Raw genomic sequence first — 19,035 nt, 5'->3', positions numbered from 1 at the left:
TAGAATGCCACTGGGGAAATGAGGGATGAGTTTCTGTCTCAAGTGGAGGAGCAAGTATGTCAGGTTCATATTCAAATTCCTGTTGTTATGGCCATGGTTATGATCAAAAGAATAAGATCACAGATACAAGCCTTAGATGTGAGTTATTTGGGAGCTTCACAGTGAAGACCTGCTGTTTCTCCCGTAGGAAGGAGTCAGTTGAGGTGGTTTGGGTTTCTGAGTATAATGCATACATTCGGAACTCCATGATGTCCCACCACAGGAACATGTGGTGGTGGATGGGGAGATTAAGATTGGGTCATCTCTTCTTAGACTGTGGCTTGGATCCAGATAAGCAGAGAAAATGGGTGGATGGCTTATTAATTTACAGAATCTGATTTCTTACCAAACACCATCAAATAATAATTCTGGTCAGTTTGAACAGAAGTACTTATCATCTAATGTCAATCTGCTGCCTGGGTCCAGTGTGTTAAATATGTGCGGAGAATGCATGTGTACATTACAGTACAATGTGTTTATGTGTTTGTAAAATATGTAAGGCTGTTTTTACAATTATATTATATGATGTTAGAATAAAAAATGGTATCAATATGAATCTGTTATAAATCAGAGAGAACAATAGATTTTTACATTAAACGAGAATACAAACAATAAGCAACACTTAAAGCTGAGATAAGTGGAAGCACCTCTTTTGGATCATAGTCATAAAAATTTACCAAAAAACACTATCTCCAGGAAGACTAACACAGAGCCCAGAATAGTACATGCAATGTCTAATGAGCTTCTGCAATACAGAAGTCTTAGTTGTACCTTCTGTTCAGAAAGAACATGCATCAGGACATGTTTTATAATTAATTCAAGTCAGTGCATTTCTTTAAACTACAACATATTAAAAAAGAAAAAAAGGAGTCTGGCCTGTCCTGATCCAACACTAGAAATCCAAACCTTCATTGTTAAAGCAGGTTGTTAAGAGTTTGTTTCTTTATTTTTATGTGTTCCAGTGAGCAGATTACAAAGAATAACTAACCCTTAAAGAAGCATATGTATTCCTTCCTGATTTTTTACAATAGCACTGAATTTCAAAACATAAGCGGGGAATAAATGTCTTGGAATTGTGCTTTTGAATGCTACCATCAAAACATGTTATAGCCTTACAATAACTGACAACATTCTGAACATGTACAAACAGGACCAAGTTCAAAGGGACTCATGTAGATAACACCATAGTGAGTGGATGAACATGTGATTTATGGCAGTACATTAGAAGGAAGGGTTTAACATGCCAAATGTCCCCATTTTTAAAAAAAAAAATCACTCAAATGTCACATGACTCAAACGGAAAATTCACTTTTCTTTTCTGTACGTACAACGATTGCATAACATTTATTTAAAAAAAAAACAACAACCTCACATTTTTTAAAAATTCACATAAAAAAAAACCCCAAAATATTTCTAATGCTGTATTGGTCCTGTGAGGCTTCTGAGCTATGTTACCTTTCAAACCCCAACCCACACTGATTTCTGAGTTCGGATGATGGTACGCTTCAGCTTCATTTCAAATCATGAAGGGAATATGTACAAGGACAGAAAAGACAAAACAGAGATCATAGATGGAACACATCTTTTATGGTAATAATGTGGAGCACAGGACCTCTATGTCCTACAGAAACCCAGAGTGTATAAACACCAATATCTAAACGGGACATGATACCTAATTTCTTGCAAAGACTTCCATAAGAGCCACAGCATAGCTATTTTGTTCTGAGGCTTGGTGCTTATAGCTTTAATGGCCAATCTGAACGATTTTCCTCTCAGAAGCAAAGACAGAAATGCACTTATGGTGCCAGAATCCTAAACAGAATCCTAAACATTGCACAACTATACCATTATATTTTCCCAAACCATGGGTAGTCTGATTTACCACTCAAAACCTAATCATATTTTAAATCATGTCAGTCAGTGGTTGTAGACTTTTTCAGTAATGATTTACGAAATTGGAAATTACGGCTTTTCAAAGTAAGCCTCATATTCATTTATTGTGGCCTCTTAGATCACCCATCTGTTGACAGATTTAATCCACAGATAAACTATTCTAAGTTCTCCAAGACACTCTGATAGTATTCATCTATGATGCATCATTAAAACTTCACATGCCCATGCCTAGCAGCGTGGATCAGTTTAGAAGTGCAATGCATGTGAAGAGGAATGCAAGAGAATGGAGTTTCTCCTTAAACAACTGAATACTGCTCTCAAATCCAAAAATGAATCTTAGCTGACTGCTTTTAATTTGAAACTCAACTTTATGGAAGCACATCGAAGTCCATCCATCCATGTGTCCAAAAAAAAAAAAAAAAATCAGGATCATAAGTTCGGTTCTGAAATGCCATTCAAATGTTAACTGTTTTTTTTTTTAAACAAAAGAAAAAAAATGAAATAACCATTGGGCTATAACCATGCCCTGGAGTGAGGCCTGGGGAGGGTGATGTCTTGTTCACAGGCCAAAGCCCCTGGTGCCAGTCGAACCAGTCTATATGTATCTTGTCGACTTGGAGAAGACACTGTTTAACAAAAAAAAAAGAAAGACAACAAGAAACAAACAAACAAAAAACGACTATTATAGAAAGTCCCTATTTGGTCACTGTTCAAACCACAGTGAGGACTTGGTTACAATGCTGGCAGTAAGTCTATTTCAAATTTTTATGCACAGGCTTCCATTGTGGTGGCTTCAGGATATTGTCTGTGCTTTTTTGCAGTTGATGTGGTTCTGTTGGCTTTATCATGTGGTGGCCTATAGTTCACACTGGAGCAGTTTAGACACCAAAAGGTACTAGCTTAAGTGGTTTGGGCATCTGACTAGGATACCTCCTGAGCAAGCCTTTTGGGTATGTTCTACTGGGAGGAGGCACTGAGATAAACCCAAGACACACTACAGACATTAGGTCTCTCAGCTGGGCTGTAAATGCCTTGGTTTTCCCCCAGAGGAGGTAGCTGGGGAGAGAGCAATTTGGTCCTGGCCCTAGTTGGTTGCACTGTCCTTACAGAGATATATTTTTAGACAACTGAAAAACACCCTACATTCTGATCTGAAATATATGAAATTATACCATAAGTTATGGGCTGCATTATCAAGTACTACTCAGTTTCTTAATGAGAAAACATCTGAATGACATACTAATTATGTGAATTTACTTTTGGGCAAGAATAATCATTTGTTTTCTCACAATAAGTGGATGTGAGTCTCCTAATTATGAAAGCAATAATTTGTGCATTTTATAGATATCCAAGAAAGTTACACTGTAGGCGGTCAAGCTCAAGACATTATACACAGAGTTTAATGTTAAAGGCTAAACTTTGGTGTCAAATGTAATACATGCTATGCTTAATAAAGGGATATGTATCATCGGTTTTTATCAGCCAAGCCTGTTGAACACATAATTAACAAGATTTGTATTATTTTTCATATTCTGAAAATGACTTGAAAAGCACTCCTCTACATACGGCCTTTGTTAGGTTGCAAAACATAGAGACATTTGAATTGACATTTTAAAATTTCTAGATTTCAAAATCTGCAGGACATTTGAATGTTATTTTAAATCACTTTGATAATAGAATAATAATTGGTTATTGGTAGCACTTGCTGGGAAGCTATAACTCAAGTAATGTTGAGTCACTAAATACAGTGTTAGTAGTTCAGTTGCGACATCATTTAGAACTATCTTCTGGCAAGACACTAAATCCCAATTTGCTTCTGTTGGCAAGCCAGTGCCTATAGCTCTCAGTGGTATGTGAGAATAAGAAACATTGAAAAGCAATTTGTTTAACAGCTATGATTTAAAAGTGCCAAATGAAAGAGCAGTCTTTTTTTCTTAAAAGAAAAATATATACTGATATGTACAAGACAACAACTGGGTGTAAAAGGTATTTCTCTTGAACAATTTTCTATAAAACATGAAAACTTGTAAACCTTTAACCCCAAAACACATGTACAGAACCGAGAATCATATCTGCAAGTTTCGTATCACAGTTTCCGCAGTAAATGGGACAGTGAGATAAATGATATCTCTCTCTCTCTCTCTACACACACACACACACACACACACATACAAGTGTGTGTGTGTGTGTGTGTGTGTGTGTGTGTGTATAGAGAGAGAGAGAGAGAGAGAGAGAGAGAGAGAGATATATATATATGTATTTGGCACCTGTTGTTGCTGGTAGTAGAAGTGTGTTCATCTACATTGTAGCTGAATAATATAAGGGTCATAGTTAGCCAATGCTTCCTTATTCAAATTCACACCATACAATCTATGTAAATGTTCAATTACCTGTACCAAAAACTGGGTTTGATCTGACAAAAAGTTCTGATTTGCAGCTTTACATAGTTAAGAAACTTTACATAGTTACGAAAAATGCCACAATTACTGTGGTACAGAGGTAGCAGTAAGGTGAAGGTGGCAGCTATAAATAAATATGCTCAACTTAACGTATAAGTTGTAATTTGCACCAGCCAGTTCATTGAGTCCTGCTATGCTGTTTTTAATATCATCGTTCACTGTGACAGCAGGTTCCTTGCATAAAATTCAAAATGCAAGGCCAATTTTAGGACATTAATTCTTAAGAATAACTTAAGTTGCTGGTAGTGGAGAGAGTGGAAGAGTGATGGAACATTAACAAGACACGTGACTGTACTGTAGTAATTTGACAGTTAGATGCCTGTGATTATGTCCAACAGCCCCCCAAAAAGACTGTTACCTGAATATACAGCAGCTTCAAGAAAACTACTCAACATCTGTGCTGTGCTGCATACTGATGGAAGCCTTTGGAGAGTGTTTGGAAGGAGGAAAAGTGAATCTGAGGTTCAACTGAAGTCACAGTGTATGTGTTCCTCAATGCATGGTTACTGGCAGCTGGACTTCCTGTAGTGAACAGTCTTTGTGCTTCTGGTCTATGAGATCACACTTCCACAGAGGTGATCTGGTTCATCTGGGCCCTCATTGACTGGATGCTGTTCAGGATCTTCTTCTGGTGACCAGCCAATGTCACTCCCACTCGGAGGATATCCCTGAAGATAAATCATACGCCATCATTACACCCAGCTATACCACAGGAGTAACAGTTGACATTTCAGAAGGCATTCTGGCTTGTGGATACTGACAACCAAATCTAAATGACAACTTTTGTGTATATTATAAAATTGTACAAAGTTGGTTAAAAAAGTTCAGGCACTTAGTCCATAATCGATCATGAAATTTACCAGTCTTCCTTTAAATCTGCAACACTTTAAGCAACAGTTACTTTCACATTTCTCAGTGCAAGTCCACTTGCGCTTGTGTCTCTGTGACACACATTTGGTCTCCTCTAGCATGTAAAAAAACCTCTTCAACTTAATTTTTCATTTCGGGAACATGGATAACTAGTATGGTAACTAGTATGATAAGTAGTATGATAACTAGTATGGCAGCAGCCTCCCTACAGTAAGGGAGGCTGCTGGTGTGGCCAAAAAAACTCTGGGCTTTGAAAGCTCTTATGTGCTGTTGCACAATGGCACACACAGGTAGTTCAGGTAATCTCCTACCATAGACACCTCAGGACATTATAGTTGAACAGCAGAGCATTCTGACAATGGGTGACAAATTTAAAGCACACAAACGTGTAAATGTTCAAAGTAAATAAATAAATAAATAAAAATACAGGCAGCTGCCCATGCTACCCTTCAGCTTCATAGTAGAAATACCTGTTGTATAAATGAGAAAATCCTAGGTGATTTTCAGGAAAGTTGAACCCTGACTTAACCTTGAGGTCAATATCATTAAGATTCAGACTCATCTGATACACCTCATTTTTGAGTTATTGTATTCACAAACTTGGGTATGTGGGGCAGGCAGGCAGGCAGCAGAGCAATGCTTTTACAATTGAGGGATACAAATAAAATAAAAAGATAAGTTCAGTCCTGCTCATGTTGCTGACCTGTGAGATCCAAGTCTTACCCCTGAAAGTTTGGACAGCCTAATAGACATGCTCATGTTTGATTTCTTTGGAAGTTTAAGGCCCATGGTCCATGAGGGGCGATTGTGGCTCAAGAGGGAGTTCGCCTTGTAATCGGAAGGTTGCCGGTTCGAGCCCTGGCTTGGACAGTCTCGGTCGTTGTGTCCTTGGGCAGTCCTTGGCGGTGGCGCCAGTGTCTGGCAGCCTCGCCTCTGTCAGTGCGCCCCAGGGTGGCTGTGGCTACAATGTAGCTTGCCATCACCTGTGTGTGAATGGGTGGATGACTGGATGTGTAAAGCGCTTTGGGGTCCTTAGGGACTAGTAAAACGCTATACAAAATACAGGCCATTTAACATGGTGGCAAATATTAAGTGCTTATTTTAATTTTTGTTGGCAAAGCCTCATAATTTTATTACCATATCTTTAATTATTATTATTATATATCAGTTTAGAATCCTCACTCTTACTTTTATGTCTTTATAAAGAGAGGCCTCCACTTATATCAACGAGCTTCTTCAGCCTTACTCTCCAAACAGTCATGTCATACCATTATGGGGATCCTTCGCGATCCCCATAATGGTATGACATCATAGAACAACTGCCTGAATACCTGCTTCTCCACAACATGGAAGCTCATCTCAACCAAGCTGAGTAGACACATGAGTCAATATGTAAGGACACCTGAGAAAGGTATTGGAAATAACACCACAGAGCCAAAGCGACAGCTCCTGGTTGGCAGAGCAGTACACAAGGATTCTTAGACCAGTACCAACATGAGCAGTGCCAAGTTTGACTACAAACACCATCAAGGCATGGAGACATCAGTAGGTCCCTGAATGCACGCTGTTGTATCTGGCACAAAGAGATTAGCAACAGATTCTTTAAGTCCCAACTTTTCTGAACCATTTTTCCTTTGCGGCAGGGCATATTTTCCCGCTGAAAGAGGCCATAGCCATTAGGGAATACTGTTTCCGTGAATACGTTTCTGTTTCTTTCAGATTACATTAAAGCAATTACTAACAGTTAAACACTGAAATGACAGGTGAGATACTATTTTTCAACTATTAATGAGTCCACAGTAACTTAACGAGTAACAACATTTATAATGTAGTTTCACTGGTCTGGCCCATTTAAGATCACTTAAGATCAAAGTAGGGTGTACAGTTTGTGTACATGGTCTGCAACAATGCTTAGGTAGGTAGTAGGTAGTAATATCCACATAGATGGCAAGGTCCAAGGTTTCCCTCACTCAAATCCTTACACTTCCCCATTGTTGCCGCATTCTAACTCATCAGCTAGTGTGTGCACGTGAGACCTCTGTTTTTGATATAAGAAAAGTATCTAACATACTCCATGGTCATTTGAGACACCACATCAAAGCTGGTGAAGCCTTCACTGGTGAAATTCTCCTTGTACTGGCCCATTTTTATGGCATCCAGCCACTCATCGATGGTGCTGAAAGAGGAGAAATCTGGAGTGCTGCGATCAAGCAGAGCTAAATGAACACTAAATGGTGGATAGAAAAAGACAAAAGAACTAGAAGTTAAAAAGATGATTGGGTGTCAGCAACTCTCAGCGTGAAATAATTGTTCTTCCTGTCATACCTTGATGACAATGGTGTCATGGCCTTCAGGCTGTTGGGATTGCGGATCATCTTATCCAGTGTGCTGACAATCTGGCTGAATTTGGGTCGGTTGTTGCGATCTTTCTGCCAGCAGTCAAGCATTAGCTGATGTAGTGCACTAGGACAATCCATAGGGGGTGGCAACCTATAGTCCTGCTCTATGGCATTGATTACCTAAAACAATTTGCATGAAAACTCATGGTTAAAACAAAAGTCTTGGAATAAGGTGCAAAATGTAAATAAAAACTGAATGCATTCAGATCATAATTCTGATTGCAAAAAGCTGACAAACAGGACAGGATTTAAAAAGAAAAAAGAAATGACTTGCAAATCTGATAAACTGATATATTATTCTCATAGCAAATGTTTAAACTGAGAAAATGTACTATTTTAAGAAAAAGAGCCATTTGGAATCTCAAATAAGTTGGGACATGGACATGTTTAACACTGTGTAGTATGAGGTTGCCACGGAGGTCACCACCTTTATGGACAGAGTAAATCATTACAGACCTCCAAACTTCACGTGGCCTTCAGATTAGCTCAACAACAGTGCATAGAGAGCTTCATGGGTTTGAAAACAGCATCGGATCCAGAGGCCTACAGCACGCCACCACCAGACTCTAGAGTAGTGGAGATGTGTTTTCTGGAGTGACAAATCACGTGTCTCCATCTGGCAATCTGATGGATGCCTCTGGTTTGAGCAATTGCCATGAGAACAGTACTTATCTAACTGTATTGTGTCAAAGCTTAAAATTTGGTGGCGGAGCGATGGGGTTGTTTTTCAGGAGTAAGTAGTGTGCATCAAGGTTTATTTAGTTCGTTCACATTTCTCATTTCTCTGCGACGTGCTGATTTCAGGGTACAATTTCAGTCACAAAACATTTTCTCTGACTGACTACAGAAGCAATAATGGGCCGTTATCACATTCTTTTGGCAGTAAATTGAAACTACTTAACTGAAACTGCTAAGCCCAAGGGAACAACTACCACTACCTGGCAGTTTATCATTGTTTATCTTAAACACAAATACCAGTAATTTTAAAGGGCTTTACTCACATCTTGATTACTCATGTCCCAGTAGGGCCTCTCTCCATATGACATCACCTCCCACATGACTATGCCATAGCTCCAGCAGTCACTTGAGGAGGTGAACTTCCTGTACTGAATGGCCTCTGGTGCTGTCCACCTGATGGGAATCTTTCCCCCCTAAGAAGAAGAAGAGGTTCATTTATGACAGAATTTATAATACAATTTGAAGTATTATAAATGAAATGTACTGAATGAAGGTCTCCATAGTCACTGATAAGGACTCACCAGAGCACTGGTGTAAGTGGGGTCTGAAGTATCCTCTTCAAGGAAACGTGACAGGCCAAAGTCAGACACTTTGCACACTAGGTTGCTGTTGACCAAGATGTTCCTCGCTGCCAGGTCTCGATGGACATAGTTCATGTCACACAAGTATTTCATTCCTGCTGCAATGCCGCGCAACATTCCCACCAGCTGTATCACTGTGAACTGGCCATCATTTTGCTTTCAAGAAAACAACATCAAATTAGTGTAAATTAATGTAAATTCACTCCACAAAAATCACATGTGCTGACTCTCCAAACATCACAGGTTGTTATAAAACTAATTGGAAAAAAACACTGGACTCTTTTGGATAAATGTCTGAGCATTATGTCTCAACCACTCTGCCTGCTTCCATGTGCAGCCTTTTTCAGATATTAAACTGTACAAATTCTCTTGAAAAAGAGAGTACCAGGGTACCAGGTTCTACAGGGAGTGCAGAATTATTAGGCAAGTTGTATTTTTGAGGAATAATTTTATTATTGAACAACAACCATGTTCTCAATGAACCCAAAAAAACTCATTAATATCAAAGCTGAATGTTTTTGGAAGTAGTTTTTAGTTTGTTTTTAGTTTTAGCTATTTTAGGGGGGTATCTGTGTGTGCAGGTGACTATTACTGTGCATAATTATTAGGCAACTTAACAAAAAACAAATATATACCCATTTCAATTATTTATTTTTACCAGTGAAACCAATATAACATCTCCATATTCACAAATATACATTTCTGACATTCAAAAACAAAACAAAAACAAATCAGCGACCAATATAGCCACCTTTCTTTGCAAGGACACTCAAAAGCCTGCCATCCATGGATTCTGTCAGTGTTTTGATCTGTTCACCATCAACATTGCGTGCAGCAGCAACCACAGCCTCCCAGACACTGTTCAGAGAGGTGTACTGTTTTCCCTCGTTGTAAATCTCACATTTTATGATGGACCACAGGTTCTCAATGGGGTTCAGATCAGGTGAACAAGGTGGCCATGTCATTAGTTTTTCTTCTTTTATACCCTTTCTTGCCAGCCACGCTGTGGAGTACTTGGACGCGTGTGATGGAGCATTGTCCTGCATGAAAATCATGTTTTTCTTGAAGGATGCAGACGTCTTCCTGTACCACTGCTTGAAGAAGGTGTCTTCCAGAAACTGGCAGTAGGACTGGGAGTTGAGCTTGACTCCATCCTCAACCCGAAAAGGCCCCACAAGCTCATCTTTGATGATACCAGCCCAAACCAGTACTCCACCTCCACCTTGCTGGCGTCTGAGTCGGACTGGAGCTCTCTGCCCTTTACCAATCCAGCCACGGGCCCATCCATCTGGCCCATCAAGACTCACTCTCATTTCATCAGTCCATAAAACCTTAGAAAAACCAGTCTTGAGATATTTCTTGGCCCAGTCTTGACGTTTCAGCTTGTGTGTCTTGTTCAGTGGTGGTCGTCTTTCAGCCTTTCTTTCCTTGGCCATGTCTCTGAGTATTGCACACCTTGTGCTTTTGGGCACTCCAGTGATGTTGCAGCTCTGAAATATGGCCAAACTGGTGGCAAGTGGCATCTTGGCAGCTGCACGCTTGACTTTTCTCAGTTCATGGGCAGTTATTTTGCGCCTTGGTTTTTCCACACGCTTCTTGCGACCCTGTTGACTATTTTGAATGAAACGCTTGATTGTTCGATGATCACGCTTCAGAAGCTTTGCAATTTTGAGACTGCTGCATCCCTCTGCAAGATATCTCACTATTTTTGACTTTTCTGAGCCTGTCAAGGCCTTCTTTTGACCCATTTTGCCAAAGGAAAGGAAGTTGCCTAATAATTATGCACACCTGATATAGGGTGTTGATGTCATTAGACCACACCCCTTCTCATTACAGAGATGCACATCACCTAATATGCTTAATTGGTAGTACAATCATGTTTTGACAGCCACGTAAAGTAACATGGCAAGGTCAGCTCTAGCACACACACACACACACACCACAAAACACACCTCATGGTCTCCATTATCAAATTCAAATTCAAATTTTATTTGTCACACACACACAACCATACACAGTATGACATGGGGGTGAAATGCTTGTAGCTGTACAATGCCCGACCATTAAATGACAGAAGAAAAGTTTTACAATATTTACAATTACAGTTTACTACAAAAATTTACAAATGAACTTAGGAATTTACAGTAAAGAATGTGCAAATTTCAGAAGAGATTATAAAGTTTATAAAGATTATAAATTATAGGAATTATAGGATTATAGGAAATGTGTGGTGGTGCGTGTGGTGATGTGTGTGAGAGTCCAGTCTTATAGTGACGTGTGTGGGAGAGTCCAGTCCTACACCTGGTTCAGGCCCCGAATAGCCTGGGGGAAGAAGCTCCTCCTCATTCTCTCTGTTTTGGCCTTAAGGGAGCGGAAGCGCTTCCCAGACCTCAACAGTGAGAAGAGTCCATTGTTGGGATGGGAGAGGTCCATCATAATCTTCCTAGCTTTGGACTTGCACCGCTTGGTGTAGATGGACAGCAGGTCAGGGAGCTCTGATTGAATGATGCGTTCGGCTGAGCGCACCACTCTTTGCAGATCTCGTCTGTCCTGCTTGGTGCTGTTCCCAAACCAGGTGCAGATGTTTGCCGTCAGGACGCTCTCGATGGTGCAGGAGTAGAAGTTCTTGAGCACCTTCAGTGGCAGATGGAAGTCTCTAAGTCTTCTTTTTTTTTTTTTTTTTCTAAGTCTTCTGAGGAAGAAGAGACACTGACGGGCTTTCTTAACCAGGGAGTTGATGTGGCAGGACCATGACAGGTCCTGAGTGATGTGGACACCCAGGTATCGGAAACTGTCCACTCTCTCCACTGGCGTGCCACTGATGATGAGGGGTTTGTAATTCCTCGTCTGCTTTGTAGTGAAGTCCACGATCAGCTCCTTAGTCTTGCTGATGTTTAGGAGGAGGTTATTCTCCTGGCACCAGGTCTCCAGGTTCCTAATCTCCTCCAGGTAGGCCATCTCGATGTTGTCGGAGATCAGGCCCACAACAGCAGTGTCGTCAGCAAACTTGACAATGGAGGTGGTGTCTGATGTGGCTACACAGTCATAAGTGTACAGTGAGTACAGCAGGGGGCTTAAAACACAGCCCTGAGGCACTCTAGTGCTGAGTGAGATGGAGGGGGAGACTTGTTTTCCCACCCTCACTGATTGGGGTCTGTCTGTGAGGAAGTTGAGGATCCACTGACACAGTGACGAGCTGAGTCCTAGATCCGTCAACTTGGTGAAAAGCTTAGAGGGAATTATTGTGTTGAATGCTGAACTGTAATCCACGAACAGCATCCTAACATAATTCCCTCTGCCAGTGTCCAGGTGACTCAGGGATGTGTGGAGCAGGTGACATATGGCATCGTCTGTGGAACGATTAGTCCGGTAAGCAAACTGAAATGAGTCGATGGTGGCAGGAAGTGAAGAAGTGATGTGATCTCTCATCAGTCTTTCAAAACACTTCATCACAATTGAAGTCAGTGCTACTGGACGGTAGTCATTGTGGCAAGCGGGCTGTTGTTTCTTTGGAACAGGAACAATAATGGACTGTTTGAAGCACGTGGGAACCACAGCTTGGGCCAGGGAGAGGTTGAAGATCTCCGTGAACACCGGTGCTAGCTGGTCAGCGCAGGCTCTAAGGACCCGGCCAGGGATTGCATCTGGTCCTGCTGCCTTCCTGGTGTTCACCCTCCTGAAGGTGTTCCTCACGGCATGCTCTGTGATGACAAATGCATTTTCTTCACTGGTGCACTCCGAGCGCGCACAGCCGTTTGTTGTTTTAATTGCTGCAGTGTCAAAGCGAGCATAAAACGTGTTCAGCTCATCAGCCAGTGAAGCATCGGCATTCATCATTGAAGAAGCTGGTCGTTTATAGTCCGTTATAGTCTGCAGTCCTTTCCACAGGCTCCTAGAGTCGCACTGTCGTAGTTGTGACTTTAGTTTTTCCCCGTAGCTCCGCTTTGCCTTTCTGACCGCGCTGCGTACGTTGTAGGACGCAGCCTTGTATAGGTCCATATTACCGGAGACGAGCCCTTCATTGTAGGCAGCGGTGCGTGATCTCAGAGTGTCGCGGATGTTTTTATCCACCCACGGCTTCTGGTTGGGAAACGTTCGGATGATAGTTCTTTCTGCTGTGTCGTCTGCTAGTTTCCCGATAAATCCCACAACCGCTTCCGTAAATATGTTGATGTCATCAGAGCTGCGCCAAAACATGTCCCAGTCTGCGTCATCCAGTGTGTCCTGCAGCGCCACTGATTGGTCCGTCCAGCGAGCGACCTCCCTCCTGATTGGTGGTTGCTGCTTTAGCCTTTGTTTGTAAGCAGGCATGAGGAAGATGGCGGCATGGTCCGATTTTCCAAATGCCGGCAGGGGCTGAGCCTTGTAACAGTTCTTGAACGGGGTGTAGCAGTGGTCTAATGTCCTAGTGCCCCGGGTGGGGCAGTTGATGTGCTGGTGAAGGTTGAGAAATGTCCGTTTGAGATTCACTCTGTTAAAATCTCCCATAACAATGAGTGCGGCATCTTGGTGGAGTGTTTGTTGATGTGTGAGAGCCTCATGTAGCTCACATAAGGCAGTGTCCGAGTCCGCGTGAGGTGGAATGTAAACAGTGCAGGCAATGACCGTAGTGAATTCCCGAGGGAGATAGAAAGGGCGACATTTAACGATCAAAAGCTCCAGATTGGGCGAGCAAGAGCGTGTGAGTGGGGAGATGTTTGTGCTGTCGCACCATCTGTTGTTCACCATCAAACACACTCCACCACCTCTTTTCTTCCCCGACTCCATTGTCCTGTCCATGTGGTAAACCGGAAAGAACCTCGTCGGCTGCACGGCGTGGTCTGGTATCGCTGGGTTCAGCCAAGTCTCGGTGAAGCAGAGGAGGTTGCAGTCCCGAATGTCTCTCTGGAACTTGATTCTGGCTCTGAGGTCATCAAGCTTGTTCTCGATGGATTGAACATTGGCTAGCAGGATACTGGGCATGGGTGCGCGGTGTGCGCGAGCCCGTAGCCTGTTCCTGATGCTGGCTCTTTTACCTCGAGGCCGTCGCTTAGGGTCGCGTCCTTTGTTCTCTCTCAGGATCTCCTTTGGCCAGGTTGGGTCCGGAGTTAAACATGGTGAAATGTTTGTGTATTGTAGACCAATAGAAACCAAAGTGTCTCTGCTGTAGCAAATTTGTGTGTTTTGCATGATGCCCATGCAAGATTATGGCAGATATAGCAAAAAGTGACGAAAAACTGCAAAAAGTGGAGAAGTTGGGGCAGAGCATCCAGCACGGCAGCCGACCTCACCGGCACCATTTTGTTCAAGCAGATAAGACAATTAGCAGATAAGAAGAAACAACATGCACCAGGAGATGCAGTGTAAATGGTATATGGACTGATTCTTATATAGACTTAGACTTAGAGACTTAGAGCTTTTTTTTTTGTCATTGTGCAATTTCTTGCACAGCAAAATTGGGTAGCAGGACCACAAAGGTGCAAAAGTAAGAAGAAGAGAAACCAATATACAACGAGGGGGAAAAATATACCGCTTTTCTACTCTCCCAGAGCACTCGGACTTGCCCAAGGTTATTTGGCATGACAGACTGGGGGAGCCAGAGATCAAACCACGAATCTTCTGATGAGCAGATGACCTGGTCGACCTCCTGAGCTACAGCCACCCAAAAGTGGATGGCAGTCTGATTCCTGCCTATCAAGGCTAGCTATTAAGACGTGAAACATCAAACCCTTCCTGGTGGGAAAGGAGGTTCAAGGTTCAAGAGGTTCAAGAGGTTGAGAGATACAGGTTGGGCTCACATTAAGGCAAGCATTGAGCTCTGGAACCAGCCTCCTGGGGATTGGACTCTGTTCCAGTCTAGAGTTGCTCTTGGTATTCTTTTCACTTTTGAGACACTTTGGTTCAGGGGATAGGTCCTGACTGTCATTTGCACTTATGTGCCAAACAACATATATTATTATTCTTATAAATAGTATTGTTATTATTATAACCCAACCTTCTTACAGTCACTGACTGGGATGATTGAGGGTGCTCCATTTGGTGACTCTGTTGTCCTACTGAACTAGAGAACTGGAGGGAGCTGATCAAGAACAACGATCTGTCTGATTTGGACTTAAGTGGTGTTTCGTGTTTGGACTTCTGTGCAAATCACAGTTTGTCCATAACGTAGACCATGTTTAAACATAAGGATGTGTCTAGGTGCACGTGGCACCAAGACACCCTAGGCCAGAGATATATGTTCTGGATAATTGGCTAATAGACGGGAGCTGAGCTGCCATCTCATCACGACCTGGTAGTGAGCTGGATCAGGTAGTGGGGGAGAGGATTCTGGACCTAGTACACCCAAACATGTTGTGGAGGGAATGGGAATGCTGGGAATGCCTGGCAGAGACCCTGGTACAGCAGATCTTCAACTCCCACCTCCAGCAGAACTTGACATTGAGTCCAAATGAACCATATTCTGCACGTGTGTTGCTAAGGTTGCTGCAAGGAGCTGTGTGAAACAAGGTGGTTGGTGCCTGTCAGGGTTGTAATCCTCAAACCAGATAGTGGGCATTGGAGATGAAGGGAGCCATCAAGTTGTAGAAGGTTAGCCTGTGGGACTTCAGAGGCAACTGATGAGCACTGGTAGGAAAAAATGAAGCAAATACTCAGGTGTGGGAAGAGTTTGTGAGGCCATGGAACAACACTTTCTGTCTACCTTGAAGCTGAAGTGACCGTCAGATGACTCAGGCGGGTACTGTATTCACATTGTGTAGAGTGCGAGTGGGGTGCTTCTGACCTTAGGCATTGTTGGGGAGTAACGGAATACATGTACCGCCGTTACGTATTTAAATATACATGTACCGTCGTTATGTATTTAAAATACAAAATATGTATTCCATTACAGTTACCGTTTAAAAAGGAGGTATTTAGAATACAGTCACTTTGTTGAAATAAATGGATTACACGGCGGTACTTTCCTGTTTCATATTTTGGCGGGTCAGGACTGTTTGGGTTTTGTTTGACAGCTATGTTCTGTTGCTCCAGGCAGCAGCGTTACGGTTGCCATGGTTACAGGGTGATGCTCTCTCTCTGCGCCTTTTTGTTGTTGTTGTTGTGCTAAGCTAATAGGCAGAATGCTACAGGCATAGCTCTAAAGAATGTAGCATCATAGACAGTGTAGTTTGTGCTGCAGGGAGAATGGACTGCCATACACGTTATGTGTCTGTGAGCAAGAGGAGGGAGTTGTTATCGAGAGCTGGAGCTGGAAGCATGTAAATATAATAATAACCACTGCAGCCAAGAAGAGTGCCTGACGAGCCCAGTTGTAAGTACACTATTAAGACTCGACTGTACACCGTGTTCATGTTTTCCTCCGAAACAATAAGTTCAGTTGGAGCAGCCTTTCAATGCCTCTCTCTGTCTCTCGCCTCTCTCTGTCTCTCGCAAGCAAAGTTGACCCAGACAACAAAGTAAAGCTATTTTTCGACTACGAGCCCGACACGGAACCCGCCGTATTAGCCAGAAGTCTCTTTACTACGCTTCGGAGCAGCGGACCTTCAGTAATAGTAATAAATCACACAGCAATAGTACACATGTAGTTGTAGATGATCCAAGATGGCGCCGCGTATGGATGCCCTGGTGCTTCAGTGCGTTACTTCTGTTTTGTTTTTGTGCATAACTTCTGTGTCTGGGCACTCCTCTGGATATTCTTATACCAGAGAAGAGCTTCTTAACTACAGGACTACAACACCTGTGGATTTACTTCCAATATTTGTCGCATCTGCGGCAGATTTACTGCAGACTCTGATCAGGAAAGTGAGACGCCGAAAGAGAGGTAAGCGAGCCGGCGCACTCGTGCGTCTGAGGAGACGTGGACTGCGAACTGCTCTTCCTGGGATCTTCCTTTCCAATGTACGCTCACTCAGGAATAAAATAGACGAGCTGGCCCTGATGAGAAGCATGAACAGAGACTTTGCCTCCTCCTGTGTCTTATGTTTTACGGAGTCGTGGCTCTGTGAGGACATCCCGGACAGCGCGCTCAAGCTTGAGGGCTTTCATCTGCTGCGCGCGGACCGGCAGGCCTCTCTCTCTGGTAAGACCAAAGGTGGAGGTGTCTGCTTCTACATTAATAGTGGCTGGTGCACAGATGTAACAGTGATTGCTCAGCACTGCTCTTCCTCTCTGGAATACCTTTTTATTCACTGCAAACCGTTTTATTCTCCGCGGGAGTTTGCTTCATTCATCCTGGCCGCTGTTTACATCCCGCCAGATGCGGATGCGCAGGCAGCTCAGTGCGCACTCGCGGAGCAGATACTGCACATGGAGCGGACATTCCCGGACTCTCTCATCATTGCTCTTGGGGACTTTAACAAAGCCAATCTGAGCCATGAGCTTCCCAAATACAAGCAGTATATTAAATGCCTGACCAGAGAGGAGAGGACATTAGACCGCTGTTACAGCACGATCAGCGGGGCCTATCGTGCGGTGCCCCGCGCTTCACTCGGACTTTCTGACCACGTCATTGTAATGATAACAGCAAATCCTTATTTGCCTAGTATCATGTTTTATGTTGTTAATACTCCTAGACTGTAGGGGGAGCTAGAGAGCAACGGGAGTTACCTCGGAGTAGACTGTGATGGCGAAGCTTTGTTTACATGTGAACCACAGTTCGATAAAATACCTTCTCTTCAAGTAATGGTGTCATTCTTAAGAACCCATAACAACATAAAGAAGACATGGTGTCAGAAGATGGACTTGAAGAAAGGTAACGGACTACAATATAGCAGTACCGACGGATCAGCTTAGCAGTGAACGCAGTGAAAGCATGGACGGCTTACACCCACCACCGATTCTTCAGTTGACTGGAAATGTGGCTGAAAATTGGAGAAGATTTAAGCAACGTTTCACGTTGTACCTATCAGCAATTGGACTTGACGAGGCAAGTGATAAAAAGCAAGCGTCAGTGTTTTTGCATATAGTGGGTGATAAGGCACTGGAAGTCTATAATAACTTCACGTTTACTGATGGTGACGGAATGAAGCTGAATAAAATAATGGAGAAGTTTGAGGCTTACTGCATACCTAAGAGAAATGTGACATTTGAGAGGCACAGATTCTTCACATGTGTACAGAAGACAGGGGAGACAATAGATCAGTATGTCACAGAGCTGCAGAACAGGAGTAAAACATGTGAATTTGGAGGACTGACAGACTCTTTGATAAAAGACAGACTTGTGTGCGGGATTCCAGACAACGGTCTGAGAGAGAGGCTACTGAGAGAGGAAAATCTTGACCTGGAAAAAGCATTAACACTGTGCAGAGCAGCTGAAACAGTGAGGGCACAAGCTAAAGAACTGCTTAGTGACAGCTGCAGAGTGGATGCTGTGAATAAGAACACACACAGAGTCAAAAAGGAGAGTGCTGCAGCTGAAATGAAACTGCAATTGAAATCGCCAGCAAACAGGGACAGAAAAGAAAAGACTTGTGGTCGCTGCGGAATGCAACATCCTCCTAAAAAATGTCCAGCATATGGGAAAAGATGCAATACATGTAACAAAAATAACCATTATGCTAGGTGCTGCAAAGCTCAAACCCTGAAACAAAGTGCAGTCCATACTGTGGATGAAGAAGACACAGAGGAACTCTATGTAGCTGCAGTGACAGACAATAAGACAGGTGAAAAGGACTGGATAATGACACTGTGAATGACACACTCATGACAGTCAAGCTGGATACTGGAGCTCAAGTGAATGTCATATCAGAAGCAGAGTTCAAGAAAATCAGACCTAGACCTAAAATGCATGCAACGAAGGTGAAAGTGAGTGGATACTCAGGTGCAGAAATACCTGTGAAAGGAAAATGCATGGTTAAAGTGACACACAAAGACAAGGAGCACACACTAACATTCATTGTGGTACCGAAGACTGTGCAGCCTATACTAGGGTTACATGCCTGTGAGAGTCTGAACCTAGTGAAAAGAGTGCTCGTTGTGGAAACTGATGATGACATGGACTATAATGAGTTGATGAAGAAATATGGTGACCTATTTCAGGGACTTGGTTGCCTTGCTGGAGAACACACAATCAGAGTCAAT

At 42.7% G+C, this 19,035-nt stretch overlaps 1 protein-coding gene across 1 annotated transcript in view; it reads right to left on the bottom strand.

Moving 5' to 3' along the window:
• Positions 1 to 968: 968 nt before the first annotated feature.
• LOC146645216 (ephrin type-B receptor 2-like) overlaps positions 969 to 19,035 on the bottom strand; it is an 86,781-nt gene continuing 68,714 nt past the window's right edge. Inside the window, exons 12-16 of the mRNA XM_085395062.1 lie at positions 8,920 to 9,135; positions 8,662 to 8,811; positions 7,587 to 7,780; positions 7,333 to 7,488; positions 969 to 5,059 (exon numbers count right to left, since the gene is read on the bottom strand). Of these exons, the coding sequence (XP_085251188.1) occupies positions 4,951 to 5,059; positions 7,333 to 7,488; positions 7,587 to 7,780; positions 8,662 to 8,811; positions 8,920 to 9,135 (825 nt within the window). The 3' untranslated portion in view covers positions 969 to 4,950. The remainder of the gene's footprint in view (positions 5,060 to 7,332; positions 7,489 to 7,586; positions 7,781 to 8,661; positions 8,812 to 8,919; positions 9,136 to 19,035) is intronic.

Source organism: Rhamphochromis longiceps, linkage group LG20, assembly GCF_057381845.1.
Source record: "Rhamphochromis longiceps isolate RC_006_pf linkage group LG20, R_longiceps_female_GT1.1, whole genome shotgun sequence".
Classification (NCBI taxonomy): Eukaryota; Metazoa; Chordata; class Actinopteri; order Cichliformes; family Cichlidae; genus Rhamphochromis; species Rhamphochromis longiceps.
The sequence above is the reverse complement of the archived record's forward strand: the minus strand, read 5'-3'. Positions and strand labels throughout refer to the sequence as shown.